Source organism: Notolepis coatsorum (genome assembly GCF_963971535.1).
Source record: "Notolepis coatsorum genome assembly, chromosome: 2".
Classification (NCBI taxonomy): domain Eukaryota; kingdom Metazoa; phylum Chordata; class Actinopteri; order Aulopiformes; family Paralepididae; genus Notolepis; species Notolepis coatsorum.
Window position 1 is genome coordinate 23,997,303 of NC_140166.1, and position 18,357 is coordinate 24,015,659.

At 47.6% G+C, this 18,357-nt stretch overlaps 1 protein-coding gene across 2 annotated transcripts in view; it reads left to right on the plus strand.

The window, feature by feature from the left end:
• The window catches only part of mtmr12 (myotubularin related protein 12), a gene marked incomplete at its 5' end in the record, with an annotated part of 98,665 nt that overhangs the window by 65,079 nt on the left and 15,229 nt on the right, over positions 1–18,357 (plus strand). For both annotated transcript variants that reach the window (XM_084307913.1, XM_084307914.1), the window contains 6 exons: positions 4,262–4,337; positions 4,608–4,705; positions 7,168–7,292; positions 8,505–8,583; positions 15,812–15,882; positions 17,860–18,029. In XM_084307913.1, the coding sequence (XP_084164039.1) occupies positions 4,262–4,337; positions 4,608–4,705; positions 7,168–7,292; positions 8,505–8,583; positions 15,812–15,882; positions 17,860–18,029 (619 nt within the window). The remainder of the gene's footprint in view (positions 1–4,261; positions 4,338–4,607; positions 4,706–7,167; positions 7,293–8,504; positions 8,584–15,811; positions 15,883–17,859; positions 18,030–18,357) is intronic.

The following is an 18,357-nucleotide window of genomic DNA, read 5'->3' on the forward strand; positions in this document are numbered from 1 at the left end:
TTAGAGACCATGATGGTTGATGTAGCTGATGAACGCCACAAGTATGCTACCCTATTGAAGCACCTCAAGGTGCCCCGAGCGCACAATATAGCGCTGGCCTATGCCAACTCTACTACCCCATACACAGCGGCTCTAGCAGCACTCGACCAACGGTATGGACGCGTATGGGACTACGTGATACAGGAGATAAGAGACATTGACCGTCTCCCCCCAGCCAGAGACAACAGAGCGTTAGATGACCTGTCTATCAAGGTACAGTCCCTGGTAGGGATGCTGGGGTCCCAAAAGGAAAAGGGTATCTACGAACTGTACGCTAACTCTAACGTAGAGAGGATATTAGAGAAGCTCCCTCCCGCCCGACAAGAGCGCTTCAGGCGGCAGAGAGACTACCGCGACCCCAACGGTCCAGAGGCATCCCTCCTAGACCTATCTGAGTTCCTCGCCAGGGAGGTCAGTAGCCTACGACTCGACACGTTCGTATGGAGTGGACCAAGCCCAAGACTCGGACCTCGGGGACAAACGGATAACCGCCGGTTGGTGACCGTTATGCACCAAGCCGAATCAGTACCACACAAGAACCACAACACCCCCTCGACGAAAGAGGACCAGTGGAAGATTGAGTGCCAGTACTGTGAGGGAGAACATCGGCTGTATCAGTGCGAAGATTTCAAGAAGCTGACCACGGATGATGTGAGTCAGTGGGTCAAGGACCACCGCCGCTGCTTCCGCTGCGCGCGCAGCCACCTAGCAGCTGAGTGCCGCTTGAAAAAGAAGTGCAGCAGGTGCGGTGGCACCCACTTGGAGGTCCTGCATGACATCAACAGGCGTCAGCCAGGACAACAGAGTGGGCCCGTCGCGGTAATGTACCATGCCGAGGCGGTGGCACCAGCACCAAAGTTCCACCAGACCGCTCCCTGGTGTCCCGACTGCTACGGCAGACACTGGGAGCCACGGTGCGACTCGCACCATATAGATTCTACGTCACCACCCACAGGAGTGCTCCACATTGACCAGCATAGCGGGACCCCCCGTGTGCTCCTCAAAGTGGTCAGAGTGCTCCTGAGCTACGAGGACAAGGTCCTGGACACTTACGCCGTCCTGGACGATGGGTCTGAAAAGACTCTCCTCCTCGCTTCCGCAGCAGCCCAGTTGGGCCTGCGAGGTGTCAAAGATACAATGACTATACGCACCATCAGAATGGACCAGAAGACCATAACGGGTGAAAAGGTCTCCTTCAAGATAGCAGCAGTAGACCAGCCCGAGAAGCAGTATAGTATAACTAACGTCTTCACCAGCCACGACATAGGCCTGTCTCAGTACACCTACCCCATCCCACAGCTGATGGCTAAGTATGTGCACCTACGTCAACTACCTATACCGCTTATCGACGGCGCCACACCGACCCTGCTCATCGGCTCCGACCACGCGGACCTCATTCTCCCAATTGAGGCGGCCCACGTCGGACCCAAAGGATGCCCAGTCGCGGTTCAGACCCGACTGGGATGGACGCTCCAGGGCCCCCTCTACGGACTTGACAGTCAACCCACGTCTACACGCTGCCTACACACAGAGGCGAGCGACACCGGCCTCTCCCCCGTACAGCAGAGGCTATTGACATTAAGCGAGAGGCCCGTGAGAGAACCGTGGGTACCAGAGGGAGTTCGGAACTCCACCCCCCTCAGCTGCGCTCCAGACGTGGCTGACCTCGAACCCAGCACCCCAAGCGACTCCTTGACGGGGCGGCCGGGACCGGCCCCTCCTCAGATGGGGTACAGAGCAAACAAGAGAAACAGACGGAGGAGAAAGCACAGCCAAGCACAGATCAAAGCAGTCTCAGGCCCGCTCCCTCCTAAGCCCCCCTTCATCCCGTCCAGTCGCCATGACCATAGACCAGTCACTACCCCGAGCTGCGTGGCCGGCCGGCCGCGTAAGCAAAGTGACCACTGGTGCCGACGGAAAGGTCAGAGTGGCAGAAGTGCTCGGCCAAGGGCGAACCTACAACCGACCCGTGGCGAGGCTGATAGAGTCGCCAAGGCTCCCCGACTCGCTTAATGACGACCATGACCCATGACTTTGTGAACTGACCGACCCCCTCACAACGGACATTGAGTAGTGGACAGTGCGGTTAATCTGTCTCTGCTTAGCTAATTAGGTGGGACTAATTAGGGGGCGGCTGTTACAAAGGGTCAGATTAAACCGAATATATGTATTTATTGATTGATATGTATTGCATAATATTTGTATATCGTTTGATATCCCTTGTGTATTCTTTGTACATATACACGGAATGTCCCTTTAACCTAGTAGTTACTATAGCCCATAATATTTCATTCTCCTATTGGATGGCGTGCCACCAGGCGCCAGTGACTTACCCCCTAGAGCCGACTTCAATAGTGCCGACGAACATGTCCCAACTAGCCCCGGTTCCGCGTAGGAATACGGCTACCGAAATACGAATGGTACTATTTGTTCACCGTGCATATAAATAGGGCGCAAGAAATGTAGAATTCCTCTTAGTCCCTTGTCCCGTTCAGTCTCGTTCAGTTCCAGTTATCCAAGTGACGTCTCTCCCCACTACGCAACGTAGGCAGAGTAGGGCTCGTATTGCCCCAAGATAGAGTCTCGTGTTATCCTAATACGTTTGTTTAACGTATCGTTCGCTCCCTACTAGTAAAAGCCTTCATTACGAGTCAAAGACCACGTGAAGTGGGTAATTGTGTGTCTACATAGAGCACTTATTGCCGCATGCTAATAAGGATAGTAACGTCAAGTTCAACTGTGAACTACCGTGCACCACGGAGGATACCTACACCGGTGATTGCAGAGCCACCTTCCGGCAGGATTATTGCTTTTGACTGTGGCTGCTGGAGCAGAGAACCGCCTACCCCGCTGCTACTGTGGGATCTACACATGCCCGTGAGGACATCATTCGAGCCCGTCTCTGTTGGAGCAGAGACTCCACGGCTTCCACCCGCGCTGCTGCACACTGGAATTACAGCGGCTGCTTTTCCCCGCGGAGCAGGGAGTAATATACCGTATCCAGGTGCCTTGTTGAAGCCCCTGTTGGACCCTTGACTTTGTATAGAGCATTGCCTCCCCCTGCTGGCTTACAACCGGTAGTACCCCCCTTTCAGTATCTCCAGTATCTCTCCTGAGTACCATAGATAATTACTAATATTCATTATTGATTTGCCTATGCACATTCTATTTGCCTTATAAGCGCAATTAAAGTATTGTTGTAATACCATTTGATGTAATAAATATTCTAAACGAGTATTTGTGTGGAAACCGTGTTATTGTGGAGAAGTTCTCATCATATACCTGTGTACGGTATTGGCCAGTAATGTACATAAGACGGTAGTAGTTTAATGATACTAATACTTGATTAATACAGTCAGGGAATTGTACCCCTCAGTTACACAAGGTAAGGACTATATATTACCAATCTTGCGTTGATCCGATATTTTTTTGCCCGCGATCAAAGCGTGTCTGTGTGGTATGTGTGTGTGCTGTGTCCCGTTGGTCACATCACGGCTATACTCATATTCACCACGGTATAAAACGGAAATGTATAGATGAAAAATGTATCCGTTTTTTGCACGTTGACTGGAAGAAACCCACTGACAATCGACCGCGTTATTAGATCCATAGCTATGATATAAAATATAGGTTTAGCTCTACAAACAAGGTGAGTGCTTACATGGGGTTAATGGGTGGCAAGGCCTATGCACTTCCCGGAAGGGACGTGGCACCCAATGTGTTAAAATCAATTCTAAATGGTACTGGAAGCCAGTGCAGAGTGGCTAACACTGGACTAATGTGCTCTCTACTATTGGTTCTCGCTAATATTCTAGCTGCAGGGTTTTGAATGAGTTGGAGTCTGTTTTTTTTTTATTTAATTTCACAAAATGGATCACATTATTGAAGACTCCTGTGATAAATTCTTGCGATTACTTCCCCTAACCTTTTTCTCATGCATTTCTTTGACTGCAGCCTCTACAGATTAATTCTGCTACAAATGTTTTTATTTGCGTTGAATCACAGCCTATCATGCTATCCCTGCTCAACTCCAACCCACACATTAGACGAAAACAAAACATGTAAACAAAGTACAATACCAAGAGGGGGCTAGTTTTTCCTAGAGTTCGCTCTCCGACTGCATTTACAGATTCCTGTGTGAAGGTGGGTTTTGAGGACTGCTTTGAACGTTGACAGTTTTTAATTCTATCTGTAAATACTAACCAATCCTTCCCTCCTCCAGGTTGCCCCAGTTCTTCATCGTTCCGACAAACGTCTCCGAAGCCGACATGACACAGTTCCAGGGGAGAGGATTACCGGTAGGCTCTGCTAAACGACACTTCTATTAATAACACACGCCACTGGACATCAAGGCATTGTGCTGATTCATGTTTATACATGTGGTTGTTGTCGTCCTGTTATCTCTTCAGACCAGTGGTTTCCTGGTGGCAGAAGGGGAGCTTTCCGCTTCCTCAGAGGCTACACAACACCAGAATACAAATAGAATCCAGCATCCCCATGTCGACGGATGTTTTGGTTTCTACACTGAAACCTAGTTTTGTGTGTTTTTTCCCCCTCTGTCCTCTCAGATCTGGTGTTGGTCGCACCACAGCGGCTGTGCGTTGTTCAAGACGGCGTCTCTGCCATTAACGCAGGAAGACAATGTCCCTCAGGCCTACATGGAGAAGTAAGAGCTGATGAGCTGACTGTGTGACATCCATACCACACTGTTTAATGTTGAATGTGTTGCTGTCTTTCCACTTACCTCCCGTCATCTGATCGGGTGTTTTGTTCTCTTCTCTTCTCTTCTCTTCTCTTCTCTTCTCTTCTCTTCTCTTCTCTTCTCTTCTCTTCTCTTCTCTTCTCTTCTCTTCTCTTCTCTTCTCTTCTCTTCTCTTCTCTTCTCTTCTCTTCTCTTCTCTTCTCTTCTCTTCTCTTCTCTTCTCTTCTCTTCTCTTCTCCTCTCCTCTCCTCTTCTTTTTCTTTTCTTTTCTTTTCCATGATCCACTGTAGAACTGACGTCTCCATGTCTTTCATCTTTCATGTAGCGAACGGAATCCAGGCTAAGTGTAGTTAATATGAGTTAATGAGTTCTTGAAGATTGATGCAGACATTGTCACTTTTCAGTGCCAGCTACCTTGTGGCCACCTGGCATAGTGGCTCAACCTGGAGCCCTCAGTTTGGAGTATTTTTTATTAAAGGTGCTGTAAGGCTAACTTCCTGTCAAACTAGCCATTGCAGATAAAATAGGAATTAAGATCCAGCAATATACTATTTCTTGCGTAAAATGTCGTCCATCATGTTTATCCTGCTAGCCCCGCCCCACTTTGTGGAGTTATTTCTCCTGATTGGATGAAGTGGGAAAGGGATACCAGAAAATGTATTTAATGTTTACTGCAAAGCGGAGGGACTGGGAGACCCATGTTACTGACCAAATTTGACTCCTGACTGAGACTCTTGTCTCCTGTTGACTCCTGACTGAGACTCTTGTCTCCTGTTGACTCCTGACTGAGACTCTCGTCTCCTGTTGACTCCTGACTGAGGCTCTTGTCTCCTGTTGTCTCCTGACTGAGGCTCTTGTCTCCTGACTGAGACTCTTGTCTCCTGTCCGCTCCTGACCGAGGCTCTTGTCTCCTGTTGTCTCCTGATTGAAGCTCTTGTCTCCTGACTGAGACTCTTGTCTCCTGTCCGCTCCTGACCGAGGCTCTTGTCTCCTGTTGACTCCTGACTGAGACTCTTGTCTCCTGTTATCTCCTGACCGAGGCTCTTGTCTCCTGTCCACTCCTGACCGAGGCTCTTGTCTCCTGTCCACTCCTGACTGAGGCTCTTGTCTCCTGACTGAGGCTCTTGTCTCCTGTCCACTCCTGACCGAGGCTCTTGTCTCCTGTCCACTCCTGACCGAGGCTCTTGTCTCCTGTTGACTCCTGACTGAGACTCTTGTCTCCTGACTGAGGCTCTTGTCTCCTGACTGAGGCTCTTGTCTCCTGTCCACTCCTGACCGAGGCTCTTGTCTCCTGTCCACTCCTGACCGAGGCTCTTGTCTCCTGTCCACTCCTGACCGAGGCTCTTGTCTCCTGTCCACTCCTGACCGAGGCTCTTGTCTCCTGTCCACTCCTGACCGAGGCTCTTGTCTCCTGACCGAGGCTCTTGTCTCCTGTCCACTCCTGACCGAGGCTCTTGTCTCCTGACCGAGGCTCTTGTCTCCTGTCCACTCCTGACTGAGGCTCTTGTCTCCTGTCCACTCCTGACCGAGGCTCTTGTCTCCTGTCCACTCCTGACTGAGGCTCTTGTCTCTTGTTGACTCCTGACTGAGGCTCTTGTCTCCTGTCCACTCCTGACTGAGGCTCTTGTCTCTTGTTGACTCCTGACTGAGGCTCTTGTCTCTTGTTGACTCCTGACTGAGACTCTTGTCTCTTGTTGACTCCTGACTGAGACTGTTGTCTCCTGTTGACTCCTGACTGAGACTCTTGTCTCCTGATCGAGGCTCTTGTCTCCTGTTGTCTCCTGACTGAGACTGTTGTCTCCTGTTGTCTCCTGACTGAGACTGTTGTCTCCTGTTGACTCCTGACTGAGACTCTTGTCTCCTGATCGAGGCTCTTGTCTCCTGTTGTCTCCTGACTGAGACTGTTGTCTCCTGTTGTCTCCTGACTGAGACTATTGTCTCCTGTTGACTCCTGACTGAGACTATTGTCTCCTGTTGACTCCTGACTGAGGCTCTTGTCTCCTGACCGAGGCTCTTGTCTCCTGTTATCTCCTGACTGAGGCTCTTGTCTCCTGTCCACTCCTGACCGAGGCTCTTGTCTCCTGACTGAGACTCTTGACTCCTGACCGAGGCTCTTGTCTCTTGACTGAGGCTCTTGTCTCCTGTCCACTCCTGACTGAGGCTCTTGTCTCCTGTCCACTCCTGACTGAGACTCTTGTCTCCTGACTGAGGCTCTTGTCTCCTGTTATCTCCTGACTGAGACTCTTGTCTCTTGACTGAGACTATTGTCTCCTGTTGACTCCTGACCGAGGCTCTTGTCTCTTGACTGAGACTATTGTCTCCTGTTAACTCCTGACTGAGACTCTTGTCTCCTGACTGAGGCTCTTGTCTCCTGACTGAGGCTCTTGTCTCCTGTCCACTCCTGACCGAGGCTCTTGTCTCCTCAGGATGCAGACGGCCGTGGCCCATAACTACCTGTTCTCGGTGAAGACAGAGGACCTGTCGGACACCCTCCCCATGGTGCAGGACGTCCAGCTGTCCTACAACAAGTTCAAACACTTCTTCCTCATCGGTACCGTTCACTTTCTCTGGCTGTGTCTCAAAGCTCACCCTGTCTAGTGTTAAAGGGGAATGCCACCCATTTTATGTATTCACATTATGCTCTATGTTCACTGAGGTTTAAGGTTAGGGTAAGGGTAGGTTCATAAACAACGTTTATGTGAAATTTATGATGTTGCTGTGCCCCAGGACAGTTCAGTCAGCACGCACCGCTCTCTTATACATCTAGAAATCAGAGAGAGAGCCCTCCAGTTGGTGATCTGTAAAATCCAGGGCTGCTCCGTAGACAATGAATGGGGCTCTGACTGAGGGAATGAATGAATGAGGCTATAAAATGTTTGTGAGCTCTTACACCAAAATGAGGTTAATATTCTAGCATTGCTACAAGGTCTGAGCCAGAATTAAAAGCTCACACAAAAGTTGTATGGCCTCGTGAAATCGGAGACCCATTCATTGTCTATGGAGCAGATGATGATGTCACAGTAGATACTAGATCAGAATGAGTTAATATTATGTAATGGTGTTACAGTAGTCTAGATAAGAGATGAGTTAATATTATGTAATGAGGTCACAGTACATACTAGATCAGAATGAGTTAATATTGTGTCATGATGTTACAGTAGATACTAGATCAGGATGAGTTAATATTATGTAATGATATTACAGTAGATACTAGATCAGGATGAGTTAATATTAGGTAATGATATTACAGTAGATACTAGATCAGGATGAGTTAATATTAGGTAATGATATTACAGTAGATACTAGATAAGAGATGAGTTAATATTGTGTAATGGTGTTACAGTATACTAGATCAGAATGAGATGATATTATGTAATGATATTACAGTAGATACTAGATCAGAATGAGATGATATTACAGTAGATACTAGATCAGGATGAGTTAATATTATGTAATGATATTACAGTAGATACTAGATCAGGATGAGTTAATATTATGTAATGATATTACAGTAGATACTAGATGAGGATGAGTTAATATTATGTAATGATATTACAGTAGATACTAGATCAGGGTGAGTTAATGTGTCATGATGTTACAGTAGATACTAGATCAGAATGAGATGATATTACAGTAGATACTAGATGAGGATGAGTTAATATTATGTAATGATATTACAGTAGATACTAGATCAGGATGAGTTAATATTGTGTCATGATGTTACAGTAGATACAGAAATGTCTTTATGTTCTTATTTTCTCAGACAATACAACAGATTTCTGGGTGTCTGATATGAAATGGTTCTCCTCGCTAGAGAGCTGTGGATGGCTGGACATCATCAGGTCAGTTAGAAAACTGGTTAAAAGTCCATTACTTTCTCTTTTTTATATATCATGCCTTTTCTTATTTGACCCTCTTCCATGGCTAAGAACCAGGTGAAACTAGGATGTGAGCCTGAGAGTCTAGGAACCAGGTGAAACTGGAATGCATGGTTCTGTTAATAACCACACAAAAATCAGCAACATTAAGCCGGCCCCTAATGCTAAATCATTCATCAATCAATCAAGAATGATGTCATACTTGCCCCTATGTTTTCCATTAATGTATTTGGCATTGGCTTAATGTGGCTGTTTGTGTGGTGATTACCAGAGAATCAAAGTTGGTTAATGTTAGATTCTGCGGGTTTCCGCTAGCATTTTTGTTTTGGCTGACCCATGTGGCCAACAAGATTCTAATTGACCTGATCTGTCAATGAACGGATAGGAATTTGAGAGAGGGCATCACTGTCCATTTGTTTATTTTTAATTATCAGAAACAACAGCTTAGTGGATGGTAACGTATCTGTCACTTCCAAAGGTTCATCCCCTCTGAACTTTTCTGTCCGTCAAAACGGACACAAATCTGGCGGAGATGGACACAGCGACAAGAAAGAAGAAGTTTGCCTTTGAGAACCAATGGTTCTCGAGCCGTAACGGCACATGGGGCAGGAGCTTATCTCCTGTTTCCGTAGCGTGAGGCAGCTTGATGTACAAGTACACCCCTTGGACATGACGCTAGTATGTCGCAAGGACTTCCCCCCCCAAACCAACCCTTGATGCTGAGTGTCAAGCAGGGAGGCTATGGGTACCATTTTTAAATAGTCTTTGGTATGACTCAGCCGGGGCTTGAACTCCCAGCCTCCCGAACTCAGGGCGGACACTCTACCCACGAGGCCACTGACAACGACAACCATGACCAATAAACGGATACTCGATATGGATTAATTGATAATTAATCAAAAACCGACATAGACAGACACAACGGATCAATGTAACATTAGCTGCAGCCTAACAGGGGAAGTAACGTTAATCATAAGTACTCATCAGTCACAGGCAGAGTCTTCAATAACGTCGAATGGTGATCCATTCTGTAAATAAATTCGTTCTCTGATGTAACAATATCTTTGTTGGCAGACGGACTCCTTTGAATGTCACGTTACCTAACGTGAACATAAATAGTAGTGTAGCTCGTCCCTTCCTACTTGAAATATCCTTTTTCTTTTCCTGTTTTCTCCGCTGGTACTGCTGGCTTAAAGTTCACACACGTCCCTCACATTGTTAACGTTAGTCGTGGGGGAATTTCATATAAAGGGACGTCTTGTTTACTGTAATCTACCAACCATAGAACTATAGAAAACCTTTGTGATTATTGTTGAACTTGTGAATGTGTGTCTCGCGCATCGCCAGACCTCCATGTGCTCTCCCTCTCTCTCGTTGCAGGACAGTTAGTCTATTATGCTTTCAGTAAGTCACGGCTGTCGCACACTAACGCATATTCACTCGCTACAGTCAATGTAATATATAGATTTCTTTTTAGTGGCCACTATGGACGTCAAGATTTATATTTGCCAGCAAATAAAAATTCTAGACAGCCATTGGCTGGTATTTACTAACTGAAACCCTGACACACACACACACACTTGATCTCCATGCCAAATGTCTTGTGGACCAACCGACAGAGTGACCAGTGGTGCGTTGGTGATTTCATACCTGGTTGCACTGTGTTTTAATGATGCCACGCGCACTCCCGCGCATGCGTATAAATGTCCCCTCGCGTGCGCACAGACCAAAGACAATGCCTAATTGCCTCTAGGAATGCAATGTAACACATTTCATTCACAAGTTTTGTGTGAATGTATCTGAACACACCTGACGACCTAAGCTATTGTTATGCAAAGTAGCCAGGTGGGTACTTGGCGAGTTGGCGCATCAGTCGAGTGCAGCGCATTCCTGTGTGCACATGCATGCACATCCGTGCATGTGCGTGCTTCTGCTCACAGAGTTGGTTGCTTGGCGTGCAACCCCGTCCCATGACCAAACATACCGTGTTCGAGCCAATCAGCAATAGACCTGTTCGCTCTATACGTCAGACTCAGTGATCAAGGGGGCAAAAGGAACGTAACCCTGGTCAGAACAACAGGGCAATACAATATTTTTACAAAGCCGTTTTTCGTTTGAAAAAAGTACGACAGGGGCTGGCTCTACTCACTTTTTCACTACCTTATTGTGCCGGAATCCATGCTCCCACTTTGTTTTGTTCTCTCCACTGCCAACCGACCCGTGCTGAGCTGCAGTACCCCTGCTCCCGGGTCGGTACCAGAGCTACTGTCCCTGCTGCAGTTCAGTACCAGAGCTACCGTCCTGCTGCAGTTCAATACCAGAGCTACTGTCCTGCTGCAGTTCAATACCAGAGCTACTGTCCTGCTGCAGTTCAATACCAGAGCTACTGTCCTGCTGCAGTTCAATACCAGAGCTACTGTCCTGCTGCAGTTCAATACCAGAGCTACTGTCCTGCTGCAGTTCAGTACCAGAGCTACCGTCCTGCTGCAGTTCAATACCAGAGCTACCGTCCTGCTGCAGTTCAATACCAGAGCTACTGTCCTGCTGCAGTTCAGTACCAGAGCTACTGTCCTGCTGCAGTTCAGTACCAGAGCTACTGTCCTGCTGCAGTTCAATACCAGAGCTACTGTCCTGCTGCAGTTCAATACCAGAGCTACTGTCCTGCTGCAGTTCAATACCAGAGCTACTGTCCTGCTGCAGTTCAATACCAGAGCTACTGTCCTGCTGCAGTTCAATACCAGAGCTACCGTCCTGCTGCAGTTCAGTACCAGAGCTACTGTCCTGCTGCAGTTCAATACCAGAGCTACTGTCCTGCTGCAGTTCAATACCAGAGCTACTGTCCTGCTGCAGTTCAATACCAGAGCTACTGTCCTGCTGCAGTTCAGTACCAGAGCTACTGTCCTGCTGCAGTTCAATACCAGAGCTACTGTCCTGCTGCAGTTCAATACCAGAGCTACTGTCCTGCTGCAGTTCAATACCAGAGCTACTGTCCTGCTGCAGTTCAATACCAGAGCTACTGTCCTGCTGCAGTTCAATACCAGAGCTACTGTCCTGCTGCAGTTCAATACCAGAGCTACTGTCCTGCTGCAGTTCAATACCAGAGCTACTGTCCTGCTGCAGTTCAATACCAGAGCTACTGTCCTGCTGCAGTTCAATACCAGAGCTACTGTCCTGCTGCAGTTCAATACCAGAGCTACTGTCCTGCTGCAGTTCAATACCAGAGCTACTGTCCTGCTGCAGTTCAAGTTCAAGTTTCTTTTATTGCCACACGGCCAGGCCGGTGGAATTTGAGCACGGTGCAGGTGGTAGCTGCGACAATACACCACATGGAACACAACATAACATCAACATCAACATAACATAACATAACATGCAGAACATAACAGCAGGGGGTGAAATTAGGATGAGTTGGAGTTGAGTAATTGTATGGCCTTGGGGAAGAAACTGTTGTTGAACCTAACCGTGCGACTACCTAGTGACCTAAACCTTCTACCAGAGGGGAGGAGTTGGAAGAGGTGATGAGATGAGTTCAATACCAGAGCTACTGTCCTGCTGCAGTTCAATACCAGAGCTACTGTCCTGCTGCAGTTCAATACCAGAGCTACTGTCCTGCTGCAGTTCAATACCAGAGCTACTGTCCTGCTGCAGTTCAATACCAGAGCTACTGTCCTGCTGCAGTTCAATACCAGAGCTACTGTCCTGCTGCAGTTCAATACCAGAGCTACTGTCCTGCTGCAGTTCAATACCAGAGCTACTGTCCTGCTGCAGTTCAGTACCAGAGCTACTGTCCTGCTGCAGTTCAATACCAGAGCTACTGTCCTGCTGCAGTTCAGTACCAGAGCTACTGTCCTGCTGCAGTTCAGTACCAGAGCTACTGTGCTGCTGCAGTTCAATACCAGAGCTACCGTCCTGCTGCAGTTCAATACCAGAGCTACTGTCCTGCTGCAGTTCAATACCAGAGCTACTGTCCTGCTGCAGTTCAGTACCAGAGCTACTGTCCTGCTGCAGTTCAGTACCAGAGCTACTGTCCTGCTGCAGTTCAATACCAGAGCTACTGTCCTGCTGCAGTTCAATACCAGAGCTACTGTCCTGCTGCAGTTCAATACCAGAGCTACTGTCCTGCTGCAGTTCAGTACCAGAGCTACTGTCCTGCTGCAGTTCAATACCAGAGCTACCGTCCTGCTGCAGTTCAGTACCAGAGCTACTGTCCTGCTGCAGTTCAATACCAGAGCTACTGTCCTGCTGCAGTTCAGTACCAGAGCTACCGTCCTGCTGCAGTTCAATACCAGAGCTACCGTCCTGCTGCAGTTCAATACCAGAGCTACTGTCCTGCTGCAGTTCAATACCAGAGCTACTGTCCTGCTGCAGTTCAGTACCAGAGCTACCGTCCTGCTGCAGTTCAATACCAGAGCTACTGTCCTGCTGCAGTTCAGTACCAGAGCTACTGTCCTGCTGCAGTTCAATACCAGAGCTACTGTCCTGCTGCAGTTCAATACCAGAGCTACTGTCCTGCTGCAGTTCAATACCAGAACTACTGTCCTGCTGCAGTTCAGTACCAGAGCTACTGTCCTGCTGCAGTTCAATACCAGAGCTACCGTCCTGCTGCAGTTCAATACCAGAGCTACTGTCCTGCTGCAGTTCAGTACCAGAGCTACCGTCCTGCTGCAGTTCAATACCAGAGCTACTGTCCTGCTGCAGTTCAATACCAGAGCTACTGTCCTGCTGCAGTTCAATACCAGAGCTACTGTCCTGCTGCAGTTCAATACCAGAGCTACCGTCCTGCTGCAGTTCAGTACCAGAACTACTGTCCTGCTGCAGTTCAGTACCAGAGCTACTGTCCTGCTGCAGTTCAATACCAGAGCTACTGTCCTGCTGCAGTTCAGTACCAGAGCTACTGTCCTGCTGCAGTTCAATACCAGAGCTACTGTCCTGCTGCAGTTCAATACCAGAGCTACTGTCCTGCTGCAGTTCAATACCAGAGCTACCGTCCTGCTGCAGTTCAATACCAGAACTACTGTCCTGCTGCAGTTCAGTACCAGAGCTACCGTCCTGCTGCAGTTCAATACCAGAGCTACTGTCCTGCTGCAGTTCAGTACCAGAGCTACTGTCCTGCTGCAGTTCAATACCAGAGCTACTGTCCTGCTGCAGTTCAGTACCAGAGCTACTGTCCTGCTGCAGTTCAGTACCAGAGCTACCGTCCTGCTGCAGTTCAATACCAGAGCTACTGTCCTGCTGCAGTTCAATACCAGAGCTACTGTCCTGCTGCAGTTCAGTACCAGAGCTACCGTCCTGCTGCAGTTCAGTACCAGAGCTACCGTCCTGCTGCAGTTCAGTACCAGAGCTACCGTCCTGCTGCAGTTCAATACCAGAGCTACCGTCCTGCTGCAGTTCAGTACCAGAACTACTGTCCTGCTGCAGTTCAGTACCAGAGCTACCGTCCTGCTGCAGTTCAGTACCAGAGCTACCGTCCTGCTGCAGTTCAGTACCAGAGCTACTGTCCTGCTGCAGTTCAGTACCAGAGCTACTGTCCTGCTGCAGTTCAATACCAGAGCTACTGTCCTGCTGCAGTTCAATACCAGAGCTACCCTCCTGCTGCAGTTCAATACCAGAGCTACCGTCCTGCTGCAGTTCAATACCAGAGCTACTGTCCTGCTGCAGTTCAATACCAGAGCTACTGTCCTGCTGCAGTTCAATACCAGAGCTACTGTCCTGCTGCAGTTCAGTACCAGAGCTACTGTCCTGCTGCAGTTCAATACCAGAGCTACTGTCCTGCTGCAGTTCAATACCAGAGCTACTGTCCTGCTGCAGTTCAGTACCAGAGCTACCGTCCTGCTGCAGTTCAGTACCAGAGCTACCGTCCTGCTGCAGTTCAATACCAGAGCTACTGTCCTGCTGCAGTTCAATACCAGAGCTACCGTCCTGCTGCAGTTCAGTACCAGAGCTACTGTCCTGCTGCAGTTCAATACCAGAGCTACTGTCCTGCTGCAGTTCAATACCAGAGCTACCGTCCTGCTGCAGTTCAGTACCAGAGCTACTGTCCTGCTGCAGTTCAATACCAGAGCTACTGTCCTGCTGCAGTTCAATACCAGAGCTACTGTCCTGCTGCAGTTCAGTACCAGAGCTACTGTCCTGCTGCAGTTCAATACCAGAGCTACTGTCCTGCTGCAGTTCAATACCAGAGCTACCGTCCTGCTGCAGTTCAATACCAGAACTACTGTCCTGCTGCAGTTCAATACCAGAGCTACTGTCCTGCTGCAGTTCAATACCAGAGCTACCGTCCTGCTGCAGTTCAATACCAGAACTACTGTCCTGCTGCAGTTCAGTACCAGAGCTACCGTCCTGCTGCAGTTCAATACCAGAACTACTGTCCTGCTGCAGTTCAGTACCAGAGCTACCGTCCTGCTGCAGTTCAATACCAGAGCTACCGTCCTGCTGCAGTTCAATACCAGAGCTACCGTCCTGCTGCAGTTCAATACCAGAACTACTGTCCTGCTGCAGTTCAGTACCAGAGCTACCGTCCTGCTGCAGTTCAATACCAGAACTACTGTCCTGCTGCAGTTCAGTACCAGAGCTACCGTCCTGCTGCAGTTCAATACCAGAACTACTGTCCTGCTGCAGTTCAGTACCAGAGCTACCGTCCTGCTGCAGTTCAATACCAGAGCTACCGTCCTGCTGCAGTTCAATACCAGAGCTACCGTCCTGCTGCAGTTCAATACCAGAACTACTGTCCTGCTGCAGTTCAGTACCAGAGCTACCGTCCTGCTGCAGTTCAATACCAGAACTACTGTCCTGCTGCAGTTCAGTACCAGAGCTACCGTCCTGCTGCAGTTCAATACCAGAGCTACTGTCCTGCTGCAGTTCAGTACCAGAGCTACTGTCCTGCTGCAGTTCAGTACCAGAGCTACTGTCCTGCTGCAGTTCAGTACCAGAGCTACTGTCCTGCTGCAGTTCAGTACCAGAGCTACTGTCCTGCTGCAGTTCAATACCAGAGCTACTGTCCTGCTGCAGTTCAGTACCAGAGCTACTGTCCTGCTGCAGTTCAATACCAGAGCTACTGTCCTGCTGCAGTTCAGTACCGCAGATCGTTGATTGGGGAAATTGTCTGAATCGTCTGAATACCAGCTGAATATCAAACAAACCAAACAAACAGGAATTATTCATTTGGTTATTAATTGTACTTTGCGTATTCCAGGCAGTGTCTCCAGAAGGCGGTGGAGGTGGTGGAGTGCCTGGAAAAGGAAAACACCAATGTCCTCATAATGGGTAGGTATGATGAAACTAAACCAAACCAAACTCATAATGGGTAGGTATGATGAAACTACTAGGGTTGCAAATTGTAAGCACGTTCCTTACTCGATCATTGATAACGTTAACAATCAATGAATCGATTAATTGTAACAAAATACCCAATTTACCAAACAATAACAAATGTATTTGTTTCCTCAATCAAAAGGTTTATTTCCGCAGTAGCGATATATTGCATTCTCGCAACATTGCATGGCACATGAAACCTAAATGTAGAGGACATGTTAAAACACATTTGTGTCAACTTTAAGTGGACAAGCTGCATAATGTGACAAATAAAAAAAGTCACTCGCCACTTAAAAAAATCTAAAGCATGTATTTAACAAATTCTAAAATGTTCTAAACGCGGTTTTATATGAACTTAAGTAGATTTTTTATTTTTATTTATTACAGTATGTCCAATGGGCCTAACTAAATAACAGATTACGCGCATAAAACGCTGAAAACAACCAACTGTACTAACGAAGCCAACAGCGGGATGACATCAAACAAGGGCGGGTCGTCAGAACGTTAAGTGGTTAAAGATATCAAAAGCATGTATTTAACAAACTCAACAATGTTCTAAACACTGTTTTATATTAACTTAATAAATAAACAAAAACGAAAAATCTACTTATGTCGACGAAAATGTCCAATAGGCCTAACTAAATAACAGATTACACGCATAAAACGCTGAAAACAACCTAACGAGGCAACAATAGTATTTTTAATGAGGATAGTATTATTATTATTAAATTAATTTTTTTGCAACAAGATAGCCTACATAGAACATAGGCGGCTGAGTGGCGCAGTGGGCAAGACGCTCGCCACTAACGCAGGAGATGCTGGTATCGAGCCCAGCTCTCGGTGTTGCTACCGGCTGGCCGGCCGTCATACTAACACAATTGGCAGTGTTAGAGGGTGGGAAAGCCGGTGCGTGGGGATTGGACGTTGTGGACAGCGACTCCTACAGGTCGGTTGGGTGACGCCGGTACGGCGGAAACAGGAAGTATCGGGGGCAGCGTGAGCCTCCCACGCGTTACTCCTCGCCACAGAGATTGAGCTGTTGCGGTGAAAAGATGCGACAGGCTGCCTCCTCGTGTACCGGAGGGGACACGTGATGCAACCGTGGAGACACAGAACTGGCTGCCCTACTTTTAAGATCTATAGATCCGTCTGAGTAGATGCTGTCACCCACCGATATATATACATTATATACACATTGAAAAACATAGACATCCTTCACAACGCTTCTCTTAGTCTGCTTAATTTTGCAAGTTGCCGTCACTCGTGTTTTTTCCCCTCGCTTATTTTCCAGACAGAGGTAGTCGCCTCCTCATCATAGTTATATTGCGCCCTCTATCTGTTCATTGAAACATGCTTTGAAAATTTGAAATAAGTATATTTCTCAAAATGTGCTCCTGTAGTTTCTCTTTGAAGAATAATATGAGAGAAGAACCATCCGTTTCAACAAACTTTATTGGATATACATCGTAATCATTTAAACAAATGATGAGTTCAGCTCAAACCAAAACATCGAAACCACACAATGAGTTGACTGACTGAGAGTGCTAACACCGTCCCTTTTATCTCCCGTGAGACTGCGCGACCAAAACAAAACCACTCCCAGCCTTAATATAGATCAATGCTATCCAGCCCCTAAGGCTCTTTTAGGGAGAATTATTGCACTTCATAGTACATAAATTGGTACATACAATAGTACATAAATTAGTACTTGACACGTTACCCTCACGTTGACCCCCTAGGTTAAGAATTTACACACAGAGAGGACATCTGAGGTTAGAACTTCTTCACCTGTCCAGCTGAAAATAACAAACATAGGCCTTGTTTTAAAATATACCACATTCCTTTCATGTAAAACTATCCCTTTTAATTTTCATGTACCGGTAAATACACTTGTCTGATCTGGGTTTATTTACTGTCTTTGCGTCCCAGAGGAGTCTGGTTCGGACCTCTGCTGTGTGATCTCCAGTCTGGCCCAGCTGATGCTGGACCCGTTCTACCGGACCTTGACAGGCTTCCAGAGCCTGGTCCAGAAGGAGTGGGTGGCAGGTGGACATGGCTTCCTCGACCGCTGCAACCAGCTGCACCTGAAAGACAAGGAGGTAGGTTCTGGTTGAGATCAGAACGGGACCTAAACTAAGTTTAAGCTGAGTAGCTTTTTGTAAGCCACCATACGGCTAGAATTACTCCAAATCTTTGAACGATTAATTGTTAATAGTAAAACCCATGCAATTAAATGAGAAGGTCCTTTGTCTTTGAGATCTCATTCGATTTGGGTGTTTGAGATTGTATTCGATTTGGGTGTTTGAGATCTAATTAGATTAGATAACAGTTGATGAATGAATGAAAGCTGCCTTGGTTGTAAACTGCCCGTCCTCTCCTCTATTCTCCGCTCCTCTCCTCTCTATTCTCCTCCCCTCTGCTCTCCTT